Genomic DNA, 27511 nt, shown 5'->3' on the forward strand with positions numbered 1-27511 from the left:
TACAGTCAGAACTCCTGCCTGCGGTAGTGGACAACCAGGTTTGAGTATCGGCATCGAATCAACATCCAGATATTTGGAGTAAATCACTTAAACTCCTGTTCCTAAAAATAAAAATGAATGTGTCCTTGTGTAAAGTAAATATTGCTTGAGCAAAACGCTCCAATAACTTCTGTCCCCGTGTGCGCTATATAAAATTTCTGCAAATGGCATAACAGAAAAAAAAGCAATGACAGGGAAGAGGATGGGAAACAATGGTGGTAAGGTGAGTGGGTGAAAAAGAACAATGCAGTGTTCCAATACCTTCGGGTCGAGTTTGTGCTATAATAAAACAAACAAATACGTAGCAATGACAAAGTGGGAGGGGGTGGGAGAGAGGAAAAACAATAAGGATAAGAGAGGGTAAAAAGGGCCTGCAAACACCAGCACTATTGAGAAGTGCTAGTTTAAAATAAAAAAAACAGGTACCTCTACCAGCAGCAGTCAGTAAAAGGATACTGGCCGCAGAGATAGGAAACTATACTTCATCCAAGCTCCATGGATGAACGTACAACCAAAGAGGAAGAACAGAAAGTGGAAGCAGGAGGAGGCTGTAACCAATGAGAAGCAAGCAAATGAAAGCGATATGGGTGCCAACCAATGGTAAGTAACAGTAAGTATGGGGGTGGGCTCTAACCCTGTTTTTCCGTTTAAAAAAAAATAAAAAATAAAAAATTCACAATAGCTTTTGCTGACAGCGCATGCTGCTGTAGGCAAAATCTAAAAGTGTTGGTTGAGATCACTGAAGACTGAGTAATCATCAATGAAATTTGCCTCTACAGAACTGCTGTTGAAACAAATGAGGCGAAGGTTCGAGCCTACAAACACCAAATGCAAAAAGTCCAATGTTATGATCTACAGGGGCAAGACAACATTGATATACAGGATGTTAAAGAAGGTATTGGGCAAAGACGCATGTTAACAAGTTACTCAACTCTTACAAGAAATCCTTCATAAAACAGACTTCTTTCAAATGGAATTACTGAAGGCTTGTAAGACAGGAAGCCAAATATACAGATGCTTACAAACACTACGGGCAGCTTTTCTATATTACCAGTGACAGGTACTCCTTGAATTACAAAGCAACATTATTTTACTTTTTGACTTTTTTTCGGGGGCTTTACTTTTACAGTGATTATTTTCCATTTCATTATTCTTTGAAAATAATTTCAGCTGCTTTATAATTCTTTGTAAACGAATGAATATTTAACACTAAGACTTACCTCTCTGAAGACGAACCCATTAAATGGTGGGGCTTTAACCCCATCACCCCCCCCCCCCCCCACCCCACCGCTGAGACGTTTGGGGGATTGTTCAGCCTTAGTGCTGCATAACCTTTTTCCACATAAGTTATTCACACCCAATTTGTGTATTTTTCCCAACATCCTAGGGATTCTAAAGGTACCCAGGGGGTTTGTCGATTCCCCTGGACAGGACCAAGAAAACAGGTAAAATATAGCTATACATTTAGTTTTTTTTTTTTTTTGAAAAATAAGATGGCATCAACAAATGGTTTGCTGTGCTAACATTTGCCATCTTACCAGCATTCAGGAACATGCATGCAGCATAAAAAACAAGATTTTTTTTTATCACAGCTTTTGCAGTTTTTAGAGGTAGCCCGTTTTCCCTATTTTTTGCTCACAACCTACTTCAAATTTGTGGTGGACACCAATGTGAAACCCCAGGGTGATCCAGGAAAGCTATAGATTTTTGAAAAGTAGAAAAAAACTCTGAATTCGGCAGGTGGTCATGTGTGTAGATCACTCAAGGTTTTCCCAAAGAAACTTACTGCTGAAATAAAGAAATAGTGAAAATGAGTAGGAAAAAACTCTAATTTGTTATATTTTCATCGGTAACTTTTTGTCACAAAGTTTGATTTTCAAAAACAATATACCATTACATCCGCTAAACCATTCGGAGTGCAGGTATATATAGCGTTTGTAGGATCTCCAAGAACACAAGGTACCAGAGCCAACAACTGAGCTGCACCGTACAATAGCATAGCCCAATTCATAAGGTTAAATATTGTTAGAAATGGGGTCTAATGTACACAATGGTTTGCACCCTGGCCAAGTAGGGACCCTCACTGTAGTCAGGGTAAGAGATTCACACAGCTAAGATAACCCCTGCTCACCCCACTTAGTCGCTTGGCTCAAAAACTTAAGCTTATCTCAGAAGCAATGTGTAGAGTGTATGTACACATACAGTAACAAAGAGAAAACACCACAAATGTACTCCACATCAGTTTAGAAAAATAGCCAATATTTATCCGAGTATAACAAGACCAAAACTACAAAACCCCGACATACACAAATAAAGATAAAAATTTTCAAAGATTAAATGTAGTAAGCTCTTAGAAACAAAATAGCGCCAACTGGGGCTTGATGGAGTTGCTTCCAACAGCCTGGAGTCAGCCATGAGGGAGTGGGGCTGGCATCGGATTCGTGTAGACCCCCGGTTGCAGTACCATGGACAAGGATGAGGAAACAAAGACGTTGCACAGAGCCTGTGCGGTGTCGATTCCTTACTGCCACTGGGAAGGTGAAGCGTTGGTTCCTTACAGTTGCAGAGGAGGTGATGTGGCGTTGGCAGTAAGGTGGCGGCTCCTTACGACAAGGCAGGGTCGATGAATGCAGTAGGTTTATACACAAGGCATTGACACTGCGGTGTTGCGATCGCACCACAGGGCCACCTGTGCTGCAGTGGAATTGGAGTCAGGTGCCACGGACGTCGGTGACACGGCACTCTGAACTCACACTGTGGCGGGATTTCGGAGGCACTGCGGTGGTGTTGGGCCTGTGTTGTAGGTCACACTTGTTTCCGGGGACCATGGCTCCAGTGCAAGCAGTAGTGCGGGGCCAGAGAGAGACGCAGGTTCCGAAGTCGTTCTAGAAGTCGATGCATTAGCTTCTTCCTTGTTGCACTAGAACTCACTCCCAAGGGCCCAGGAACTGGATATGGCACCACTTGGCAAGTCAGGACTCTCCGCAAGAGAGCCCATGCACTGGCAGGTGAAGTCTTTGATGTCCCCGAGACTTCTTAACAGGAGGCAAGCCCTTGGAGAACCTTTGGAAGCAGGATATAGAAAGCCATGTCCAGTCCTTTCACTCCCGGGACAGAAGCAGCAAGTAGCAGGCTAGCACAGTAAAGCAACTGAGAGTGGCAGGCCTTCCTACAGCATCCAGCTGTTTCCAGGGGTGGCAACCAAGCACATCCTCAAATCCTGCAGCTAGTTCTATTGTGAATCTTTCTACGTACCGCTTTAGGGTCTTTTGTTTCTATGTTGCTTGGCACACCTTCCAGATGTATTCATCAGACATGTGCGGAAAGTGTGTGCTTTTAGTTTAAGTTTAAGGTTTGCAGGGCATTGGGGTAGGAAAATGTGTGGGATCCACGCAAAGCACAGCACCCTGGACTCCCTCAGGTGTCTAGTGTTTAGAACTGTCAGGGTCTGGTAGGTTTTCCCGAATGGCAGCTTACCCAAGCCCAACAAGTGCAGCCATTCACCAGTGAAAGTGGGATGATGATATTGGGAGCTAGCCACACTCCTAGCCCATATGTAAAAACAACATCTTAAGGATTCAAATGTCCTCTCATTTGCTTGCCTTTACAGGGGACCAAAAAGACTTACAGCTTTAGGTGAGAGGGTGGGGTAGATGTTAGGATGTGCCAAAACCTCCCCTTTATTTGTTAAAAAAATATATATATTTGTACCTTACAGTGGGGTTTCTGGCCCGAGCGCATATTTTACAACCGGTGGTAACTTGGCCTGCAAGGAATCCACATCATTATCTGCACACCATGCAACAAAGATGCCCCATCTGCAGGAGTAAGCAGATTTAGTCAAGGGACAGCATGCTGATAAGATTACATTAACAAACTCCAAGGGCAGGTGAAAAGCACTCACGAGTCCTGTTCAATCTTCAGCCATTTAGGTCTCAGAGAATGGGTTGAACCATTCCGTTCGACTGGGAGAGGTCTGGCATAAATGGATTATGTTCCCGAGAACTCAAGGAATCAATGGTATGGGGGAAACAAGTAATGTAGAAAGAAAGTTTGGCCAACTGAAAAGCATTCCCCAAGGCTTCCTTCAATGGATACTGGAGGGCATAGAACTTCTGACACTGACGATTTTCCGGGGAGGCGAACAAGTCCACTTGAGGTGTGCCCCACTGGGTGAAGATGTCTTAGATTACCTCTGGCATAAGATGCCACTCATGATCGGGAAAATAATGTCAACTCAGGCTGTCGCCGCTGACAAGTGATTAGCAGAGAGCAAGATCCCTTGGCAGTGTGCCTAAGGCCACAGTCTCAGTGCATCCAGACAAAGGTCATGCCCTACTCCCCTTTGCTTGTTCACGTACTATGTCGCTGCTGTGTTGTCCGTCAAGATCTGGACAGACGACCTTGGATGGAGGGAAGAAAGGCCTTGAGTGCTATCCAAATCTCCTGCAGGTCTAAAAGACTGATGTCCAGAAAGTGTTCTTCTGGAGACCAGATGCCTTTGATCTCCTGATCCTCCAGGTGGGCTCCAAGTGTTTAGAGTAAGGCATTGATCACTACTTTGGTCATGGTCCGAGAGGGAGTAAAAGCCTGGAATCAGACAGGTCTTGACCGACTTGTAGCCACTGCCTCCAGAGGCACCACTGCTTGGCCCTCATGTGCATCTGTGACCAGTAGAATGCAGAAAACCAGCCAGCAGACCTAAGAATCCGAGGACTCCCTGGACTAGGACTGTTGCATCTTAGTACCAGGATGGGACCATTTCCTAATGTCAGCAATCCTCTGAAGTGGAGAAAAGTCATGGAGTACGGTGGTGTCCAGTACCAACCTGTGAACTAGAGTAATTAGGGAGGGTTATAGGGGAGATTTGGGCTTGTTAATTGAAAAGCCCGGGTGTACAAAATAGATACTGTTGATTGCAGATGGGGAAACACCAACTCCGACAAACCGGCCTTGATTATCCAGTGGTCCAGGTACACACAAATGGGAATGCCCAACTATCTGAGATGGGCCACGACCACTGCCATCACCCTTGTGAAGATTTGAGGTGCCACTGTTAATCCGGAGTGTTGACTCACAGCGTCCAGTCTCCAAGCCCCAACACCAGTACAACTTGAGATAGGGTCAGGATCCTCAACTCTTCCTTTTTTGCGGAAAAGGCTCAGCTTCTCAGGGTCCAGAATGCGATGCATACTGTGTAGCATCCCTGGCCCTGTTCCTGCTCCAGTACTAACACCACTGATAATTTCTGGAGAAGACTTTCTAAATCCTGCTTAAGTTTGACCAAATAAGCTGAGGGGGGCAAGAGGGAGATGGTGGCATGGGGTAGAACCCTTAAGAAAGGGAAGGGTGTATCCCTTTTCTACTTTTTGAAGGACCCAATGGCCCGAAGTGATGGCCTTCCAGGCAGGAAGAAAACAAGACATGAGCCCTTCTACAGGCTCAATGTGGGTTTGGAGAAGCAAACTATACCTCCTTTTTTGGCTGTGCAGGTAAGGAAGAGGAGGAAGGTTGAAGGTGTCCATGGATTTTACCTCGATTTCTGCCCTTGTATTTTTTGATGAAAAGATTAGGCTACTGTGGGAGTTGTGGCTGATAGTGTCTGGGATGAAAAGAAAATCCTCTCAAGAAGCCAGTGGCTTTGACGACTTCAAAACATTCTAGAGCCGAATCAGCAATTTCACAAGAGCTGTTCCTCATCAAAGTTAAGGTCCATCATGTTTGCATGGACATCTGCTGAAAAATTAGATGTGTGTTTGGCCAGGCATGCTTCTGAATAGCTATTGAAATATCCATGGCACAGGGCACTGAATCTGCCTAATCAAGGCCTAACTTCATAATGTGATCAGAGGCATTTAGACTATCCAAGATGAGCTGCTGAAAATGTCCCGTCATATTGTCTGGGACATGTGGCCATATCTGATAGGGCATGAGTGTGCCTCTCTAAAAGGCAGTTAGTATTAAGATAATTTAAAGCCATACTGCCTGCAGAAAATGCCTTGAGGCCACAAGCCTCAAGGCATTTGGACTCCTTATCAGAGCAGGTTGTGGGGAAGTCTTCTGCTGACTGATTCTCAGACCCTCAGGTTTGAACAACCAGGCTCTAGTGATCGGTGGACTGAAAGGAACGGCGGGTCACCTGGTGCTGGACGACAGCAGCGACCTACAATCTGAATAACTACCAGGGTGGAAGAGGGTTCTCCCATGTTGCTAACATGAAGTTCTAAATGAGCCTTGTTAAAGGGGAGAAGGGGTTCTGTAGTACCAGCATAAGACAGGGGCACTTCAGTGAGCACATTTGTCCTGGTCTCTGTAGTGGGTAACTGAAGATCTAAAACCTCTGCAGCCTTTTTCTTCATTTTACGCAAGGAAACTACTTCAGGCTTTAGCAGGCTAGCAGGGCAGTCAGTAACTGGCCCTAGGGAAGTGTCAAGGCCACTGATGAAGGCCAGTCCCTGAAATTCGTAATTATCCTGCCCAGGGCCTCTGTGTACGATGGGGTCAGAATCCATCCCCCAAATTATCATGTAAGCAGTTTCTATATTATTCCTCCCCTGGAAGTCGCTGGGCATCCCTACAGGATGTAATATAGGGGTGACATCAGGCGGTGGCACTGTATCCTGTGGAGGCGCTGTCCAAGGTGTAATTTATTGAGGTGCTGTGTACTTGAGTGCTAGAACAAAAGAATGTGGTGCTAGCTCAATCTTCCAGAGCGGTGGTGGAGGATGCGCTGTCCACACCGTTGGTTATTGAGGCGCTGTGTACTTAAGGGCTGGATCAAAACAATGTGGCTTTGGGCCTGAACCGGTTAGAGTGGCGCAGAAGGGCATAAACACTGGACGGCAATCAGCGTTGAGGCCTTCGAGAAGATGGAATACATGGCTTTGAGGAATTCCACCAGGTCTGGCCCTGGTGTCTCAAACTCTGGGAGAGCTGGTGTTGACATCGGGATCCCGGGGGGTGGATGCACAGACGCTGAAGATTTCAGAGGGCTTTGTAGAAGTTCTGGAGCCAGATCGGGTAGAGGAGCAGGGCTGGGCAGAGGTGGAGCAGTTAGAGTCAAGTCGACCAACTCCAGCTCTGAGGATGAAGGTCCTGTGGGAGACCGAGAGCGACAAGGAGACTTACCTCTGGAATATTTTTATTAGTTCTTGTGCCTTTTTTCTTAACGTCTGAGGAGGAAAATCGTGAGCATTGTCTTGAAGGTTTGTGGCATTGATGACCCCTCTGGCCTTAGCCATAAAGAACTTAGCTTCGCACTCTTATGGCATTTATGACCTTGTTGGCGCCGACTGCCATCACTACCGGTCTGAATCGAGTCCAGAGCCCTCTACGGGCAACTTTAAAGATATGAAGTTCTCCGGATCCAATATGACACCTGGGATTGCTTAACATTTGAGGAATTATGCAAGTAGAAGTATCCATCAGAAACCAATAGTTCCAAAATAAGTAACATTTTACCTTATTTAGCATACCTTTCAGACCACGCTGCTAAAAATAACCTTATAATGTAATTATGTGCTGTGAACTATATAATTTAACTGTATGAAATTCCTTGGGATACAATCTCAATGCTTTTCAGTTCTGTGGTGCAGAGGGTAATCACATTATCTATAGAATGGTGTTTAGTTCACGGTCTTCACAGAACAAATATTTAAAATAATTATAATATTGAATAAATTAGTTAGATATGTTGTGCATTTAACAGAAGCCCGCTGTCAAAAAAAAGCATGTCCCGAGCTTGAGACTTAAAACCCTGGTCTGTGTGTTGTCTATATGTACCATCTTTCATAAAAGAAGGCCAAAACATTGTGGTCTGTTAGAAATTTCTATGATTTTATCCTCAAAACACAGAAATACAGAGACAATTATAGATCAAACACAAATTATGAAATGCTTCAAGAGGCAAAGAAAAATATGTATAATAATTTGGTTTTATTTCTAAAAGATGAAGTGATATGGTAGGCTTTAGTCTCTCTCTGTCTTTTTTGCTTCTAATGCATGCTCTCTTTGTCCACGCATACCAAGGCTTTAACTGAAGCCAATATTTATCCATATTAGATTCTGTTTACTGTACCTGCTCTGCTCCCACAAATCTAGCTGAAGATATCAATTTAAGTTTTAGCCTCAGTTTCAAATTATTTCATATTTACAGAGAGTTTTAAAATGTGAGTTTGGGTGAGGATCTCGGGCTGGGGAAGAATCAAAAACTGACATAAGGGGTCAGGATACCAGTATTTTGACCCCATAGGACAGATTGAGGGGTCAGTGAGGGACCCCTCATGGGGGAAAAATTGTCCAAATAATTTTTGGGCGGTTCCACCACGGCACTCAGCATGAGCCCCAGTGTAGTCTGCGAGGGATCTGCTGAGCCAAAACCCAATGAAAAGAATATACACCTACTCACACACCAAAACCCGCTGCGCACGCCCTTTGTCCGCGCGCCATAGGTACGCACATTGGGGTTGGTTGCAGGGCCTAGGGCATGGCAGTGGTTGTATTAAGGTACAGTAATAATATATTACTTTCTCTTTAAAAAAAAATGGAAATTGACAGAAAAAGAATCAAAGGTTACAGGGGTGTTATAGTTAAGCTCACGTTTTACCCACACAAAACCAACTGTGACAGCTCTTGCCAAACAAAAGCAAACTGCTGTCTCCTGAGGGAGGGTACCTTGGGCAATAGCAGGAACCAGTACCTGGGGGGTGGCGGCCCCCTTCCTAGAGAAAATAATGGCTTGGGGGACCACCACCGCCCATGGCCGGCTCCTGCTATCTCTCGAGGTGCCCACCCTGGGGAGATAGCAGTTTGCTTTAACTTGGCATGAGCTGAGACAGCTCCCGCCAAGCGACAGCGAACATTAACTCCGCTCCCAGCAAGCAGGAGCTGTAAACCTGCTCCTGCTTGCCGGAAGCAGAGTTTTCATGTGTTTCCATGCAGGCAGGGAAACAAATGAAAGGACTGCTCCCACAAGCAGGGAGCTGCATTTCTTGCAGCTCTGTATGTGTGGAAGCAATTCCAGCTCCTGCAGGAGGCAGGGAACAGTCTGGGACTTTTGGAGCCTTCAGGCTCTCCTGCGGTCCCCATTATTGCACATAGGTAGAAGTGGCCGGGCCCCTGGGGGATGGTAACTCCGGGCTCAAGTAAATATAAATTGTGCCTGGCGGTAACTAATTACCCCATGTATTGCATCACTCATGACATCTTTTATAACATCATTGATAATTTCAATGTAAAATTTGCAATAAAATGATTGACAAGATAACTGTGCATAGTGGGGGCACAAGTTATAGTTACTTGAGATAACCATAAGTATAAATGCTGAATTTCTATGGTTTTTGTGCAAGTAAAATGTGAAACTAACTACGTTCCTGTAACCTTTGTGTTGTATATGAATTTCTCTGTTTAAAAAAAAATCGATTTCCGAACTATAATGTCCCTGTAACTACATTTACACACCTAATATTATTTGTGTGAACAGTCACCCCTGAGAAGGTGGACTGCAGGTTAGGAACCACTGCCCCAAGCCATACATATTTTGCATACAGGTCAAGCACACTGGATTTCAAACACCTTTTGGGATTCACTTTTTTCAAAGAAACCATAGGTGGGCTGGGCTGTTACCAACGGAGATATCAATAGTTAATTACACTTAAGCGCCATGCTCAAAAAGCAAAATTATATCATCCCGGCAACAGAACATAAGCTTTTGCATACATAAATGTTATGACACAATGTGCAGCTACACTCTCACCTTGCTGATGCCAAGCTCACAGATAAACTTCCACACTTCATGGGAGGAAGCAAAAGAGCTGTTTCTCTGGATCATTGGATTTTGTTTACTTTCTCGAGCAGCTTCTGCCTGTAAGAGAAGAAAAAAATACTGTACTTATAGTTCTTAGTTCTCTGTATTCACAGTGAAAGAGAAGGAGACAGAGTGTGTGCATTTGTGTGTGATAGAATGAGAGTTGGACTGCACAGTGGTAAATAGTCTTCGAAAGCTTGATTGTTCCCCTCAATGGACCCCAAGTATGTGAAGATGCAACAAACATTTATCTACATGCCTTAACCAAGTTCCTCTACAACTGTCTACCACCGGTTTAATTACACCTACGATAGATGAGTTGTCAACAGGTGAAACCACAAATTTTTTGTTTTTATTCTTCTAGCTGCCTTCATTCTCAACATTTGGAAAGACTTGAATGAAAACAAGCTAATAGATGGTGAAAGCACTGGTCCTTTACTGTTATCGGAACAGAACTTTTGGAACAAAATATGATAGCTTAATCCTAGTGGAGAAGATCTGGATTCCTTAACAAATGAAGGAAACCTTAAATTGACTAAACTGGGGTGTCCATATCATAGTCCTAATGCGGAAAATGTCAATACTTATAGTGTCAAACCTAGTCTAGGGGGGCCTGACCCACACCAGACTTTAGATTCTAAAGGTGACTTTTTTCTAAATAACTCATCTTCTAGGAGCCACTGAATTTATCCTAGGAAAACTGCCCCTTAGCTGTGTTATCCAATGAATTCAGATTGGACTCAAAATGCTGAGTGCACTGTTACTTTTTCTGCCTCTTCCTCCTGGATTATGGGACTCCTATACACCTTCCAGCAAATACCTCTCCTCCCCAGAGTTCTGAAAAAGATCCGAACAACCAGACCCAAATCATCCAGGTGGCTCCGGATTGGGCAAGATAAAATGGTATCCATAACTTCTGGGCAGGAGTCTGTTCTCCAAACAAAGTGGTCTATGGCCATCACCTTTGTGAACACCAGAGAGATCTGGTGAGACTACAGGGGAGCATAGTGAACTGGAAATGCTTTTGTGAAAACTGATGGTAATGCAGATAGGCCTGCAGGATGGGCATATGAAAATAGGCATCTTGCAGGTTCATTGCTTTCATCCAGTCTCCAGGATCGTGAGCAGACGAGACCTAAGCCAGAGTGAGCATTTTAAATGTCTCTCTCCTCAGGGAGGCACTGAAAGGATGCCAATATGTGTGGGTCCATGGCAAGCCTCAACTACCAGGCAGAGACCCTACTACTCTTGAAGGGCATCAAGCACTGAATCAGCTTTGTCGCTGAACAAGCAAATGCCACAAATGGGCGTCCATAAAGGATTCCTGGACATCTCCCGAAAAGTCAGTTGATCTTAGCCAGGTGTGGCAGCGGAGTGCCATGATGAAGAAATGGCCCTGCCCAGCAAGTCTCTTCGGTGAAGCCCACATCCGATGCCAAACTTAGCTGCGTGCCATTGCCAGCCTGGCTCTTGATGGCCCGGGCCTCCTCTCAGACCATAAGCAGCACTTGTGCAACGAAATCCCACGCAATATGGTTATGCTGGCCCAATCGGTACATGATGGTCACCGACCACAGCGCAAGGGTGCTGGAAGAAAAAAAATCCTCTTTTTGAAGGTATCCAGCCTCTTGGATCCCCTATCCGGTGGAGTGGTATGGAGCGCACCTGGATTCACTTTGGAAGTTGAGGCCTGCACCACCCAGTTCTCAGGGGTTGGGTGCTGAAAAAGAAAAGGTGGGTCCCAAGGAGCAAGACAGTGGTGACGTGCAGTCGTCTTGTGCATGAAGGTGCCCGTGCAGGGCTTGGCCCAGGCCCAGAGAAAGCCATCAGAGAGGGCTTTGTTGAAGGGCAGTAAGAGCTGCGTGTGGAGTACCCCCAGTTGAGGCACGTCCATCAAGACACTGGTCTTGAAGGAGGGTAGCTTGATGTTAGGGACCTCGGCCACTCTCCTCACCACCTCAGCAAAGGATGCCCTTTCCCCCGCATCCACACTAGGAGGAGAGATCAGGCCAGTGTCTGGTGAGGTGTTCATGTCACTGGCATCAGCCAGTTCGTCATACCAATTATCATCCATTTGGGTCAAGGTTCTTCACGGAGATCAGGGTAGCCGTTAAGATCCTCAGATCCACCCCAGTCAAAAAACCCACAGGGCCTGTCAAAGGAAGGAGGCACTGTTTTTGACCTAGATGGTCATACAGGTCTGGTTGGAGCTGGTGTGAATATTGAACTATGCCGGTCACGCTCTGTTTCAGAGTTGCAAATGACTATAGGCTTGGCGTCGGAACAGGGCCAAATCCCAGCTAAGTTCACTGATATGCAACGAGACCACAGGGTCTGACTGGTGCAGAAGAAAACCCAGCAGTGGAAATTCAGTCAGAGCACTTCCAGCCAACCCAAAGGCACTCCAGATGGTCAGGCTGGCCAAATATGAGGGGGGGGGGGTGGCGGGATCATATATAAGCACCATCCAGAGCTCGGATGTCAGTTTCTTTTCACGACCTTCCATGCCAGAAACTTCAAAACTACAGCCCTGAAAGGGGAGTCCCTGTCCCTACAAATTAGCTCACAGAGCGGGAAGGAAAAATACCCAAGCAATACAATCCCCGGAGGCGAGTCTATGAACCAAGATCATACTAGAAAGTCCTGTAGGACACGTTCCTATGAACATGACTGTCCAGGCAGTAGTGTTTAGTAAACATGTGCAGAGATGCCCAAGTTCCCACCTAAAAAATGTCAAAGACTGGAACTCTGTGTGCTAACGTGGCGGTCGAAGTATTCGCTCAGGTAGAATGAACATGCAAATCCTCAGGGGGCTGCTTCTTAGCAAAATTCGTAGCACATTTTAATGCAGACTATGACCCATTTGGAGGCAGTCCGCTTCTGCACTGCCCAACCTTTCTTCGCACCCACATAACCAACAAAGAGTTCATCATCCACCTGGAACTCTTTGGTACAATCACGACAGCGACCCAACACTCTTTTTGGGTTTAGGTGGTGGAGGCTTTCCTCTTCCATATAAGGTTGTGTGCATAAAAAGTAGGCAAGGTAATCGACAGGCCACATGGAAGAGCATAACCAGTTTTGGCAAAAATGAGGCTCTAATGCAAAGCACCACTTTGTCAGATAGAAAGGTAGGGCAATTTAGATGACGATGCATGCAGCTCACTCACCCTGTAATCAAAGGTAATAGCCACAAAGAAGACTGTTTTCAAGAATACAAGCTTGAGAGGACAATTGTGGAGTGGCTCAAAAGGAGCGCACATGAGGTATGTCAAAACTAAATTCAAATGCCATGGGGCATAATGAATGGAGAAGGAGGAAACAAATGAGTAAGGCCTTTAAGGAACCTATTTACAATAGGAGACATAAACATGAAGGGTTGATCAGGCAACCACAATAAAGTAGAAATGGCAGACAGATAACCTTTGAGAGTGCCCATAGCAGAGCCCTTCTGGTCCAGAGAAAGGATAAACAATACAGCCTCATAGAGAGGGGCAGAAGGAGGAGGGGGTGGTCAGCAGACTTGTCTGTGCATCATGCACACAAATTTCTTCCAAACTCAGTCATATACTGTTTTGGTGGAGGGACACCTGTCTGTCAAGATTACATCACAGACTTCGGTTTGAAGGTCAAAAGCTGTCAACTGTCGCTCTCCGTGCAAGTAGGTGTAGGCTGGACAGCTTCAGGTTTAGAACCCTCCCTTGCTGTTGCAACAGAACATTCTCCCAAAGGGGAAGTCTGAGTGAAGAATCAATGCCCATGTTCAGTAGCTCAGAATACCAGACTCTCGGTGCCCAGTCCGGAGCCACAAGGATTACTTCTGCCCATTGTTCTTGATCTTCTTGAAAACTCTGGACAGAAGTGATATGGGTGGAAAGGCATACAGGAGGACCAAGTTCAACTCAAGATGAAAAGATTCTCGTAATGATTGCCGCTTTGGGAAATCAAACGTGCAATACTGCTGACATTGAACATTCTCTGCGGAGGTGAACAGCTCTAACCAAGGCTCTCCCCACTGCTGAAAGAGACCTTGCGCCACCTTCGGATAAAAAAGCCACGTGTGATCAACTAATCATTGTCGGCTGAATTTGTCTGCTCTGGTGTTCAGAGAACCCATCAGATGTTGAGCCACCAGGGAAATGCCCTATTGTTCCAGCCAAGTCCAGAGGTGCAGAACCTCCTGACAAAGGGTCTGTGACCTCACCCCATCCTGCCTGTTGTCCATGAGCACTGGCACTACCATTCCCTTGAGAGTGGGAAGAATGCTTTCAATGCTGGTATGATCGCACAGAGCTCCAACAGGTTGATGTGGAGTCTGGACTTCACCAGAGACCAGATGCCTCTGATCTCTGCCTCTCCCAGATGGCTGCCCGATCCTGGGAGTGATGTATCTGTCACTACTGTCAGATCTGGTTGGGGAAAGAAGAGGGATTTGCCTCTGACCCAATCAAGGTTTGTTAGCGACCACTGCAGATCTTGTGCAGTTCCCTCTAAGATTTGGACCATGTTGGAGAGATTTCCATGATGCTGTGCCCATTGGAACTTCAGGTCCCCCTGCTGAGCTCACATATGCCATCTGGTATGTGTCACCAGCAAGACGCAGGAGGCCATGAGGCCCAGCAGCCTCAGTCACTCTCACAGAAATCCAGGATAGAGGCAGAAACATCGGTATCATTGCCTAAATATCCTGGCCTAGCTGCTTGGGAGGATAAGCTAGAAACGGCACTGTCCAGAACAACTCCAATGAAAGGGAGCATCTGAGAGGGAGTCAGGTGTGACTTCAGCATGTTGCTAGTGAAACCCAGTTAATGCAGGAGGTCCACCATAGTCTGGAGGTGGGCAACGACAGACTGGAGCATGCCCACCTTCAAGAGCCGGTGGTCAAGACAGGGGAAGACTGAAAACACTAATCTGTGGCAGAGGAGTTGCGACCACTGCCATCACCTTGGTGAACACCCAAGGGGCGCTGGTAAGGCAGAAGGGGAGCATGATGAGCTGCAAGTGCTTGTGGCCCACCGTGAACTGTAAGTAACGTCTGTGGGCAGGCAGGACGGGAATGTGTAAACAAGTGTTCTACAAGTCCAACGCTACCATCCAGTCTCCTTGGTCCAGGGCAGAAAGAACCTGAGCCAGAGTGAGCATTTTCAGCTTCTCTTTCTTGAGGAAGAGTTTGAGGGACCAAAGGTCTAGGATAGGGTGGATGCCCTTATCCTTTCTGGGTACCAGAAAGTAACAGGAATAGCGACTTACTTCAGGCACAAGAACCCTCTTTATGACTCCCTTGGCCAAGAGAGCCATACCTTCCTCTTGGAGAACTGCCAAGTGATCCTCAGTCCTCTGATCGTAAGATGGTGGCATGGATGGAGTGTTAGTCTCCTAAGAGAGGGAGTAGCCCCTTCGGACTATCTGCAAAACCCAACTGCCTGACGTGATGGATTGTCACTGGAGCAGGTGATGCTGGTTCCTGTCTCTGACTGGTGGGGAAAATTCAGACTAGAAATGTTTAGCGATAGCTGCAGAGTGGGGGATGGTGCACTGGCCAGACCCACAAGGTTGTGGTTCCCATGTCCCCGGCCACGCACAGGCTGGGCGGCATGCGTGGCACAGTGAGTGGACAGGAACGGATGTGACTGGTTGTCCCTTCTGTAGCCACGAAAGCCGACAGAGGAACGAGGCCCCCTCCCGAGGCCCAAGGACCTGGGCGTAGCACAAGAATCCTTGAAACGCTTGAGCGCAAAGTCTGTGTTTTTCTCCAAAGAGACACATGCCACCACAGGACATGTCCATAAGGCTGCCTTGGACATCCCTGGAAAAGCAAAACATCCTCAACCAGGTGTGGCACCTCAGGGCCACGGTCAATGCAACCGGTCTGCCCAGTGAGTCGATCGTGTCCAGTACACATCGGATCCTTAACTTAGCTGCGCCTCTGCTGTCTGCAAACGCTTGGGAAAGTACAGCCTGGGGCTCCTCCGGGACCTGTGGCAGTACTTGTGCAACCATATCCCACAGCATGAGGGAATAATGGCCCAAAAGGTATGCAGTGTTAATGGATCACAATGCCAGGCTGGAAGAAGAAGAAAACATCTTCTTTCCAAGTGTGTCCAGCCTCTTGGATTCCCTATCCAGGGGTGAAGAAGGGAATGCACCATAGGAGGTAGAGGCTTGGATGACCAAGCGCTCAGGGGTGGGGTGTTGTGTAAGGAAACATGGGTCGTCCAGAGCTTGGCAATGGCGGTAGTAATTGTCCTGTTCACTGGAGACCCTGTACTGGGTTTGGACCAGGTATCCAGTAGGACATCCGTAAGGGCTTCACTGAAGGGGAGCAGGGGTTCGGAGGATGAAGCTCCAGGTTGAAGCACCTCTTTCAGGTGGTAAGTTCTGACTGCCACTGAAGGAAACTCTAGGTCCAGGACCTCAGCTGCTCTTTGCACCACCATGGAAAATGACACTCCCTCCTCTGTAGCTATGATAGGGGGAGAAAGCATGCCAGTTTCTATGGAAGTATCCAATCCATTGGCTTCACCCCAGTCCGTACGCCAGTCCAAAGGGTCTTGGAGCTGGTATTCTAACCAGTGACCCCTCCCATTCCTCACCGTAACCTAACCCCATAGGAAAAAGGCTCAGAATCTGACATAGGTGGCAGCACCTGAGTTGGTGTCGCACAACGCCAATCGGGCTCCATGTCCACAATAAGGATGGGGGTGGTGCCGACCCATGGGCACTGGTGGCGCCAGGGAAGGGTGAAGAAGTATGACCGGCGCCGGTCCAGATCGTGGCTTGGATCTATGGGTGCCCCCACAGAGTCGAGGCCGAAGCTGCCAGCGAGGAACCTGAAGGGGCCCCTTCTGACTCTGTGGGGCCCAAAGGAGCACCAGTTGTGTCAGACTGCCCAAAAATGAGGCACATGGCATCACAGAACTCTTAGTTAGGCATGGGTCACCCCGGCTCCCGGAAATTCGTGGAGGTTCAGAGCTGGCCCAGATGCAGGCTCTGCATCGACAATGCTCCTGCTCCCTCGTTGGCCGACAGACGAGGGGAAGTCGAAGAATGAATGGTCTTCTTCGACTTTGTTAGGCTTCGACATACCGGTTCATGCCAAGGACTTGGAGTGGGACGACAATAAGGGGGGACTCCAGAACCGATCCCGAGACCTTCCTCTTGACCGAGACCAGACTTACGAGGAGTCGAGATCTAGGCCGCCTTCAGCTTTAGGGACCGCTCCCTCAAAGCCTTCCGATGCACGGCCCAACACTCGGAGTATAACTTTGGGTCCTGGTTGTGCTCCAGGTACCAAAAGCACATGAGGTGCGGATCCGCTAGGACATTGCCAGTTGTCAGGACCCACAGGGCTTGAACCAGTTCTTCCTCGAAGACAACCCTCGACGCATCACGAGCTAAATTGAAAAAGCTTCGACAAAAAAGTAGAAAATGACTGAAGGGTAGCTCTCTCCAGATCAATGCTGGCTGGCGCGGAAAGAAAAGAATGGACATAAGTGCGACGGGGTGGCGCCTAAGTATGACCCACGATATAATATTCGGCACGGACGACAACGCTGACAACGGACGCAGAGCCTATCACCACCTAACAGCGTGCAGGGGTACTGCCCAAGAAAAATCTCTGTATCCAAAGTGATGCAAAGGAAAATTCTAAGGTAAGGAATCTGCAACTAGATGTCTGTATCAGATTTAAAGCATTGTTTGCTGCCTTGGACTGGCTCTGTGAAGTCGAATATCGCTTCAACTTCTTGGATTTCTTATGTCTGTGGGACTGAGTGTGGCCCCGGAACTTTCCACGTGACCAGGATCTAGAGAGGTGCAGAGTCTTCCGATATCATGCCACCAGTAGCTTTGTCTCCTGAATCACCTTTGGATTCATGATGCAGCAGTTGGGACAGCTCCTGGAGTAGTGGTCTGGCTCCAGGCACCACAGGCAAGCCAGATGGAAGGTCAGGCACAGACATTTGCCTATGCCAGACCCACAGAGATTAAAACACACTGCTTTCTTACAGGACATCCCTAAGGCACACTGGGAGCTTGAGCCTCAAAAGAGTTGACAAAATGTCTTAAAAAGGTGGGCACAGAGTGACTTGGGAAGCTCTTTCAGATCTGCACTGTTGGCCCGAAAAGAAAGGAACTGATGTCAGCATGCTGGGGTGGGGCCTATAGGCAAAACATAAGTCACATCCAGCATGGACAATACCTACAACGCCGAGCCATTCAACACCACTTACTGGCGCACAGAGGTACTGCTCAAGATTTGTTTGGATTCAGTATGATGCCTTGGAATACTGTAAGGAAAGGAATCTGCTGCAAGATTTCTCGATCAGATGGTTCAGCTCTGCTGCAGATCTGGGGGACTATCAGCTTTGGGTTAAGACTCTCCTACATTTTAGTCAACAATGCTATCCTTCAAATTGTTGTCTTTGTGGATGACTGCATTCTGCGAAGTAGAAATACACCCACTGACATCATATATCAAGTCAAACATGGGGGCACTGCCAGGCAATAACGGCGCTCCCGCCAGCACCCCCAATGATGCATGCTTCCCGGTAGAGGAGCTCCAGATTAACTAAGCTGCTCCGACAGCAATGTGGCAAAGGGATTAATATAGGCCGTGCCGGGTTTTGGAGGCCTGCCCTTGCCAGCTCAGCAATCTGGGCCACATTGCCATTACACCGCTACTCTCTTGGGCACTGTGCCCCTGGGGCGCTCTGGTTTAGGCAGCCACATATTGACATAGACTCCCATTATAGTACCATTACAACTCATCGATTGACTTACAATCGCTTCCGCTAAGAAAGACCTCCTTTATGCCATTGAAACATTTGTACATAAGAGGTATCTCCCACGCCTCATGGATGTAACTATCTCCAGCTTTTCAAATCTGTTAACAGGAATGTGCTTCAAACACAAAGTGAATTGAAGTGTTGAAATGGGTAGACTGATAACCCCGTGTATTAACCAAACTGCAGATGGTATTTCTGCCAAAGTGAAAGGCAACTTTTCGATGATGAACAAAATATATGCTGCTGCTTTCTGAGCCATTATTTGTTGCTGCTGCATCAGGTTAAATGCGGCAAACAATTCCCCGGAGCTGACATGTTGCCAGGACACACAACCACTTTTAAGAACTTGTAACGTTCAACCTAACTGCATATTGGACTTAAGCAGACTCTGCCTCTGTTGTAGAAATGACATCGCTTTGTCTGATGTCAATTACAGATGAAACAATGTTATTTAGGGTGTAAATGTGATTAGCTAAAGTGTTCATACCATTATCTACAACGGCTAGAGCTTTCCTGAGCTATATGCCTTAACTGGGCGGTGGCTTCTTTTTGTGAAAGTTTCCATATTTTGTTATATATTGCATATAAGAATCGCTTTGTGCGTAGTTTTTTAAGACCTAACAAGAAATCTTGTAAGTCTGTGTTTTCTGACAGAAGACTAAGGTGTTTTTTAAAAGCTGTTAATGTGGAAGATTTCAACCATTGTTGACATAATTTGCCCATGCCATGTGTGGTTTTGATATCAGAGTGTTGTGATGATATGTAATGAAGGTCAGACCGGCTTGCTCTAAAACCAACTGTGGAGTTTATAAAACGTGTATGACAACCATTTGTGTCCAATGGCCACAATAACCACCTTTTTGAACCTGAAAGTGTCAAGTTAAATGTTCCATTTCGGACCCACCCATCAAGCTGTTCTTCAAACATTTAAAATCTTTCTCCAATTGTCAAATTTAGCTGGTGATGGAATACTGGGTGCATTCAATTCATTCATTTTTGCTCAGCCTAAACAATGTGTTTGTTGTACAGTTTCATTTAAGAACATAATTTGCAACTGAATAAGGCATGCTCTAAACAAAGCTTCCCATCCCTGCATTTGCAAATTTCTTGTTCCCCACACACTCTTTGAGTCAATCAACTTCAACCAACATTCATAGCTTTCAATCGGCAACTGGGGAAAAAAGGAATTAGAACAGATTAGTTTGGTATTTGTTAACAAGAAATTCTAAAATTTCATTGAAGGCAATTAAAAATAATAAGACTCCGCTTTAGTGACATCATGCCCAGAAAAATATGCAAACTTTTGGACATAAGTTTTAGAACTACCCACCGGTGGAGTTGGACAATGGTCCCATTATGTGTAATTGTAGACATTTCTTTGGGTGCTGAATTTTATGTATAAAATGGTGTCCGTACTGATGGTAACAGAACACTTCCCAATGATTTGCTGTTGTTTGGTAAACATCTTCACTTTCAAACACATTATTATATTCAAGCTCAAAAAGCCTAGAGTCTAATGTTTTCACATCTTAATCTTCAAAACCCACCCTGGGTGCTATGTAATTCATAGAAACTTTGAATACATACGGAATTTGAATAATTTCTGTTAGTTCGAATATATCAAATGACACTTCATCCCGAACAATCCCATCAGGAAACGGTATAACTGAAATGTTCACTAGGGTCAATTCTCTGCAGACCTTATGTGAGGACAGGTGAGGCCTCAAACCCTCATCCACCAGTTCCACAGAAGAGCGTCCAGGAAGATAATGGCCATATATCAGCAGAAAGAAAATAATGACAAAACCAATCCAAAACGGAAGGTAAGCACAGTTAACAGTACCCATAGATAGTTCCATGGACGAATAAGATATTTTTCTGCCAATTGAATAGCTTACGTGCTCTTGGAAACCGGTGCAGTTGAAGATGTTGAAGAGTTTGAAAAAGAATTGTTTATGTAGGCAGAATATCTAGAAACAGTTTGTGCAAACACTGAAGCCAGTGTTGGAGAAGGAGATTTGGCAGATATATCCCTTTGTGGTTCATAGTAAACAATTCCATACGTTTGTGTTGAATATGAGTAACACTGCTCATTGTTAATTTAAAAAAAGCATTGACATTGTTAATTTAAAGAAAGCCATTTTTCCTGGAGCCAGGCAGCGTTGTTAGAATGACTGTTCTGGTACTGTGTATTCCCAGAACTAGGACCCGGTGCTTGACATGATGGTCCAAATTCCTTCTGCACAGAAATGTGTTCACGCATTAGATCCCCAACTTTTAGAATCCAGCTGGTAGACGTAGTTAGTGAATCCCTTATTCCCAAGGTGGCGGCACATGCAGATGAGTTTTCACCACGGAACGGTTGTAATTCCTTAAAGACAGTGACATGTTTATTTATGTCAAAAGGTGTGTCTGCCACCACTGGGCTAGGGCCATCAAGATCTGTGACATACATAGGGATTCCAAACAGAACCTCATATGGGGTGAGCACTCCCAAGGACCTTCTGGGCAGATTATGAAGTGCTCTCTGGACTCCATACAGGCGATTAAGCCAACTATGACTTGAACCTAGTACTCTAGCTGTTAAGGATTGCTTTAAGTCTCGGTTCTTCCACTCCACAACAGCATTTCCCTCAGAAGGATATGGAGATGAGAAATACAGTTGGACTCCCATTGTCACCATGGTGTCCTTTAATGCCCTGGATGCAAAGGCAGGACCATGGTCTGAATGGAAAGCTGAAACTGCATATGTCTCATGAAGACATGCAAATCTTTAATAACAGTTTGAGCGTCAGCTGAACATTGTGGCCACGCTCATAGAAATCTCGAGCAGGAATCAACAGCGACCAAGATGTATTTGTGTGCACTATCAGGTGTTAGGGGACCACAATGGTCCAGGTACATACATTGTAGTGGTTTGTTGGAAATTAGGAGGAGAGTCTGCAGCAGGTGTTTAACAGTGGACTCTCTTATTTGTTGACAGATGTCACAACAAAGTACATACTGTTTTGTCGGTTTGTAGACCTGGCCACCTATAGCATTTTCACAATAATGTAACTGTAGTTGCCACACCTGCATGGACAGAAGCAACCATTTAATGCACTGCTTTTATTAGATCTAATATTTGGTCTTGGTTGGGGATCATATGATCACCCACTCCTGGTATTGTTATGAATACATTTTGGGCACTGAAACGGTAAAAATATTTTGCAGGATGCACCTTGGCAAGGGCTTGCCGTCAGTTGAAGCTTTCACAGCAGCCAGTGTTACATCATCCAATTTTGTTTTGGAACGACTAATCGCAACAGCAGAAGCCAGGGCAACTGCTGACGTGGCTGCTTCATCGGCCAAAGTGTTTCCTGCAACATGTATTCCTACAGGTTGATGGCCCATTGTAAGTACTACATTGGTATTTGGCACTCTCTTTTAGATCTGCTACCTCCCCCAAGAGGAGTCTATTTTTGATGGTGTTCCCTTTTGAATCTCTGAACCCATTCTCTCCCAGTAATGCAGATGTTCATTAAGGGACTGGACACAATAATAGAAATCAAAAACAATCAGAAAGAGGAGATCAGAATCTGTGTGTTCCAGTGTCAATAATAAAGCCTTAAGCTCTGCTAATTGTGCAGTGCAGTCCCCTAAGGTCTGCGTGTATGTGTTTTTTTCACATAGAAGCTACCGCTAAGGTGTGCCCTATGTGCCCCTAGGAATGGGTGCATATAACTATAAACAGGGACCTTATAAAAATAGTTTTATAAGCCCTGGTGAGGTAAAACAGCCAAACGCGTTTTTCTCTCATTGTAGTGAATGGTCTCCATAGGCTAGAATGGGGAGACTTTATTTTAATTTATAAAGTCCCCTTAAGTGTCAGATATATCAAGTTTGGTATCAAATTAATTGTTATAATAAATCCCACAACTTACAATTGTTGGATTTAATATAAATTGTTCAGGTAAAGAGTTTTAAACTCTACCTAAAAGGTTGGCAACTTCAGCCCTGTAGTGCTCTGCTCTGACTGGCCAGGCTGCCTTGATGAGGTGTGAAGCAGCCTGGGATGAACACAAAGAGATGTGCCTGGGGAGGAAAATTTCCCACAGTCGATGGAGAAGCAGGCAAGGGGAGGACTGCCAAACTGGTATTCAAAGGCAGGGAAGGACATCTGGAGCAACCCAGCACCTCCCTCACATCCTGCATACCCAGACAAGTAGGTGCCCCCTTGATTAGATTAGGAGAGGGCAGGGGAGGGTGTGTTTAAGATTTTTAGCCACACCAGTGGGTGGGCTCAGCCAGATGTAACCTCCAAAAATCAGTTTCAGCCATGATGGATTTGTGAGGATTGTTGCTCCCTGGGATTGATTTTTGCCACACTTCCCAGGAAGTGGTCATCACAGGGAGAAGGACCCTGCACCTGATTGGAGAACCAGTACCCCTTTTTTCCACCCAGGAGCAAGGATAAAACTGGCAGACCTGCACCCACACCTCAGATCCCTACAAGGAAAAAATACAGGAGAAGAAAGACTGCCCTGCTGGACCCCTGACCTGCACCTGGACACTGCACTCTGGAGGACTGCACCAGCTGCACACTTGGGCTTCACCACAAGAAGGAGTTTGCCTAGCTTCAACTGGTTCAAGGAGGGACCCCATGTTTGCTACAGGTGAAAAATTGCTAACTAGAGTCCCCTGCACCAACTCCTGAAAAAACTGACCAGCTGACCACTGTCCAGTGGCCAATTTGTAGTTTGCGCCAGGTGAATTCTTGGAGTTGTAGTCTGCACCCCCAAGGAGCAACTCAGAGCTTCTAGAACCCTGGGGTGAGCTGTGGACCCCAAAAGAACCTGAAAATAACTCCTGGGAGAAGATCCAGAAGTTTGGAGAACTTTTGGAAAAAAGCTCCATAAAGGGACCGACCTGCCGCAGCAACTCTAGCCCGCTTACCTCAACTGCAACCTGGCCTGACTTGCAGGTTCGTCCCGGTGAAGAAAATCTACGAAAAAGTGACTAGGTCCGAATGTAGAAAGTTGACCGGGACCTCCCAGGCAGTGTATCCGAAGAGGACTCCAAGGACGTCGGATCAAGATTCAGGTTTGCCCTGGTCGAAGGATTTTCATCTAAAAAAAAAAATCTTCTAAGTCCGAATGTAAAGATCTCCACCGAGGGCTCCCGCAACGTGTATCTGAGGAAGAGTTCCAGGAGGTCAGATTGGACTGGCGACTTGGTCCCGCTGAAGAAAATCTTCAAGAAAACGACTAAGTCCGAAGGTAAACTTTTGACCGAGGCCTCCCGCGGGCTGTAGCCGAGCAGGGCTCCATGGAGGTCGGCCTTAAACTTTGACTTTGCCCCAGTCGAGGTGCGACCAGATTGGCGCTATTAGTTTCTATGCGCTAAAAAGCATTAATTCTTCAAAAATGTATACCTCTGGTTCTCTTTATCCGATTTTATTCGTTTTGGTGTAATTTTAAAACTAAACATATTTCCTATTTTTTATAAATTGGTTTTGGATTTTTAAACTGTTTCCTGTGTTCTATTTAATTACTGTTTTGTGATATTTGAATGCTCGTTGCCAAGCTACCAAGGGTTGAGCTAGGTTTAATTTATTGAGACCTAACTGGACCTAAGTGGAGGTTAGTGGCCTATTACTAAGTGTAGGTACTTACCTGCCCTTACCAATAACTCATTTTCCAACAGGCATGAATTGCGATTATTAGGACAATGGAACCATGTTATTACAACAGTGACCAGGGAAGTGAAACACAAGAAGACCCCCCTCCATATTGTCCCAATAGTGTGTTTCTACAGAAGACCAAATAGGAGTTGTAGCCCTAATCTGCGCTTTTTGTCCCAGGAAGGAAGCCCACCCACCATACCTGCATTCAGACATGAAGAAGAGGTCTCCTTGGAGTCCTCCAATGTAGACAAAGAAGTTTCTGTAGAAACTGCGACGACGTGCAGCATGAGATGGCAAGCTGGCTGGACTGCCCCTCTACCCTGGTGAGGGCAGTGTGATGTTTTATAATAACATATCTGTTATTCTAAGAACTGCACTTGCGTACCAACACATATTTTTCTGTGTAGGGTAGACAATGTACTCGTTGGACCGGCAATGCCCAGTAAATATTGTGTACAGCCTTGGGTTAAGCATAGGATGAAAATGCTGTCAAAAGAAATGAATAACAAATTTAGAATGGAATGGCAACTGATAATAGAATAAAAAACATCTCCACTAAAATGAAGCTTTGTTAAAATAATAAAAGCAAAATGTAACTAGGTGAGAAGGCACAGACCTCAGGCCCAGGGATAAATAATGTGTCTGTGTAAATAGCCTCATGACAAGATGGAGGAGGCTTCCTCCTGCTGGTGTTATGAGATGCGCCCAGGGCCACGATTGCAGCACGGAGAGCTCCTGGGTGCTCCTGGGCCTGGAGTCGATTTGTGTGGTGCCGGTTTGGATCTCTACCTACCCTGAATTGATGGCTGCGCGGGTGGCGGTTTGATTCCCGGGTGGTGCAGCTGAGGCATGGGAGTCTCTTCTGGGATAATGGGGGGGGGGGGGGGGGGAGTGACCACATGGCCCCAAGCGGGGCCCAGAGTATGCTGACTGCAGCCCTGTTTGAGCCGGCCCCCTTGAATGACCCATACAACTTGAGGCCCCGAGTGACACCCCCCTGGGCCTCACCTGCTTCCATCAGTTTAGCTCCAGAGTGCAACAAGCTCCTTGTTTGGAAAGGTGACCAGGAATATGTTGACTGCAGACTGGGTTGATCCGGTGTCATTGACTGACCAGCACAACTCGAGGACCTGAGCGACACCCCTCTGGGCCCTCATCTGCTGCCTCCAGTTTAGCACTGGAGCTCAACAAGCGGCTTGTTTGGAACGACGCCACGATAAATTGGAGAGCAAACGTCTTATTGATCTGTGGGTCGAGCCTCACCACTTTCTTTGTCTGGTGCCACCACCGCTGTTGAGAACAGCACGCTGAGCCCCACAGCACCTCTGACCACCATAATGGGAGTATGTTCTTACTGACTGCTGGATTCCGATACAAGAACTCCCTTGAAACACTGCTGAGAGGTCTCTCCATGGCATCAACGAACAATGATTGCTCTACAAACTAAAGTGTACTCCTGAACCTGGTGGGTGTGACTTTGGTGCTTGGTCCTGCTGTTTTTGTTCTCGGTACAGGATGTCCTGTCTGGTGCCGGTCGGAGACTAATACAGGGTGGGTCGGAGACAGTAGAGAACTGTTTTGTGTGCCCATTCAAAGGTGTGGGCCAAGGCCTCCTGCCACTAATAAGACTCCCACCCCCCACTTCTATCCCTCCCACTCCCAGGTGTCAAAACGGTTGAGATTGTGGATTCAGAACACCAACCTTCTGGTGTCCCTTCTTGTGGGTCTGGGAGATCCCAGGAGACCACAATGTGGGGGAATGCCTAGGTCCATTACTGATACATCTGGTGCCAAAGGCAAGGATAAACAGATTAAACAAATAACACGCCCAACAAAATTGTCAACCACAGCCAGACCGTAAAGTCCGGGGACCCACCCGTGGAGTGGACATAGAGGGTGCCAAACAGGGGTGACGAACATGTGACAATCCCTGCACCTATACTGGCTGACCTCATGATGGCGATACAAAACTCAAGAACCAAGCTGGCCATGAAAATAGATTGTCGCAATAGATGCAAAGCTGCTTCGTATGTACCTTCAAACGGTGGCGGACCAGGCCGTTGCTCTGGAAAAGAATGTGAACACCTTACAAGAGGATGTTCAGGGCCTCCACAGCACAGTCTCCTCTCTCCAGAAATTTTCCATCTGTTTCAGTGAACGTACATAAGATGCAGAAAGCAGATCTCAAAGGAATATCTTCGGTTCATGGGGTTCCCCGAGAAGGCTGAGGTCAGTCTTTATACTCCAGCAGGTGCACATCCCCCATTCTTTGAAGGGAAACCCATCTCAGTTTTTCCTAAATACACCCAAAAGGTCCAGCACCAGAGGACTTTCAAATCAGTGAAAAAGTATAGGAGACCTCAGTCTGAAATACAGTCTCATTTTCCTGGCAACACTGCGGGCTCTTTATAGGGGGAAGGTGCTTTTCTTTTCTAATCCAGGAGATGCCAATGAGTGGCAGGACACCTTAGGGGGACAATCAAGATGAGCCTCCTGTGAAACAGACTCATTGAAATAGACTACACAGAGACAGTCTGCCAGCATTTACTAAGGGGCTAAGCACAGGAGCAGCTTGAATGAGACACGGTCACCAGGACGAATTGTGGTCTGTCCAGACAGTACTCTGCATGACACTGAGGTCCTACCGAGCTCGAGGGACTCCTTCCAGAGGCACCACAGTGATCCTGAACTAGCCAGCAATAGCACAGACATGGGTACAGCTTAACTTTTATTTTCTGGACTATAAGTATTCATACCACTGGGATTGCCAGAGTGGTGGCGGTGCACCTTTTTTTAGATGGCTGCCATCCTGTTAGTCTAGGTGGGCTCTGTGACTACTGAGACTTGTGCCACAGACAGATGCTGGGTGCAACGTGAGTCATTCTACAGTAGTTATCTTACTTGTGGTCATATTGCAGGAGACCAAGCTGAGATACAGACTCTGTGGAGGAGCTTGAGTGCCCCATACCTATGCAAGGGTCTGCTTTCTAGCGAAGTACACAAGGAGGTGTTTTTACCAGATATCTATGGTTTAGGGATCAAGGTTGGGGAGGCGAAAGCCGGTTCTTGCCTGTTGCTAGACTTTGGGATTGGCTGCCCAGGGGAAGGAGGGAGTTGTGGGGAACAAGTCATTTATAGGTTTATGGAGCTGTGGAATTTTGAACTACTCTTGTATAATGTGGTCTGAATTTGTGCTTCCACGGGGATTGGACGGGA

General features: G+C 46.3%; 1 protein-coding gene across 1 annotated transcript in view; it reads right to left on the reverse strand.

Moving 5' to 3' along the window:
* Positions 1-27511, reverse strand: part of POLR3F (RNA polymerase III subunit F) — a 188302-nt gene that overhangs the window by 72409 nt on the left and 88382 nt on the right. Inside the window, exon 7 of the mRNA XM_069234734.1 lies at positions 9794-9901. Coding sequence (XP_069090835.1) covers positions 9794-9901 — 108 coding nt within the window. The remainder of the gene's footprint in view (positions 1-9793; positions 9902-27511) is intronic.

The sequence above is a fragment of the Pleurodeles waltl genome, chromosome 5 (assembly GCF_031143425.1).
Source record: "Pleurodeles waltl isolate 20211129_DDA chromosome 5, aPleWal1.hap1.20221129, whole genome shotgun sequence".
Taxonomy (NCBI): domain Eukaryota; kingdom Metazoa; phylum Chordata; class Amphibia; order Caudata; family Salamandridae; genus Pleurodeles; species Pleurodeles waltl.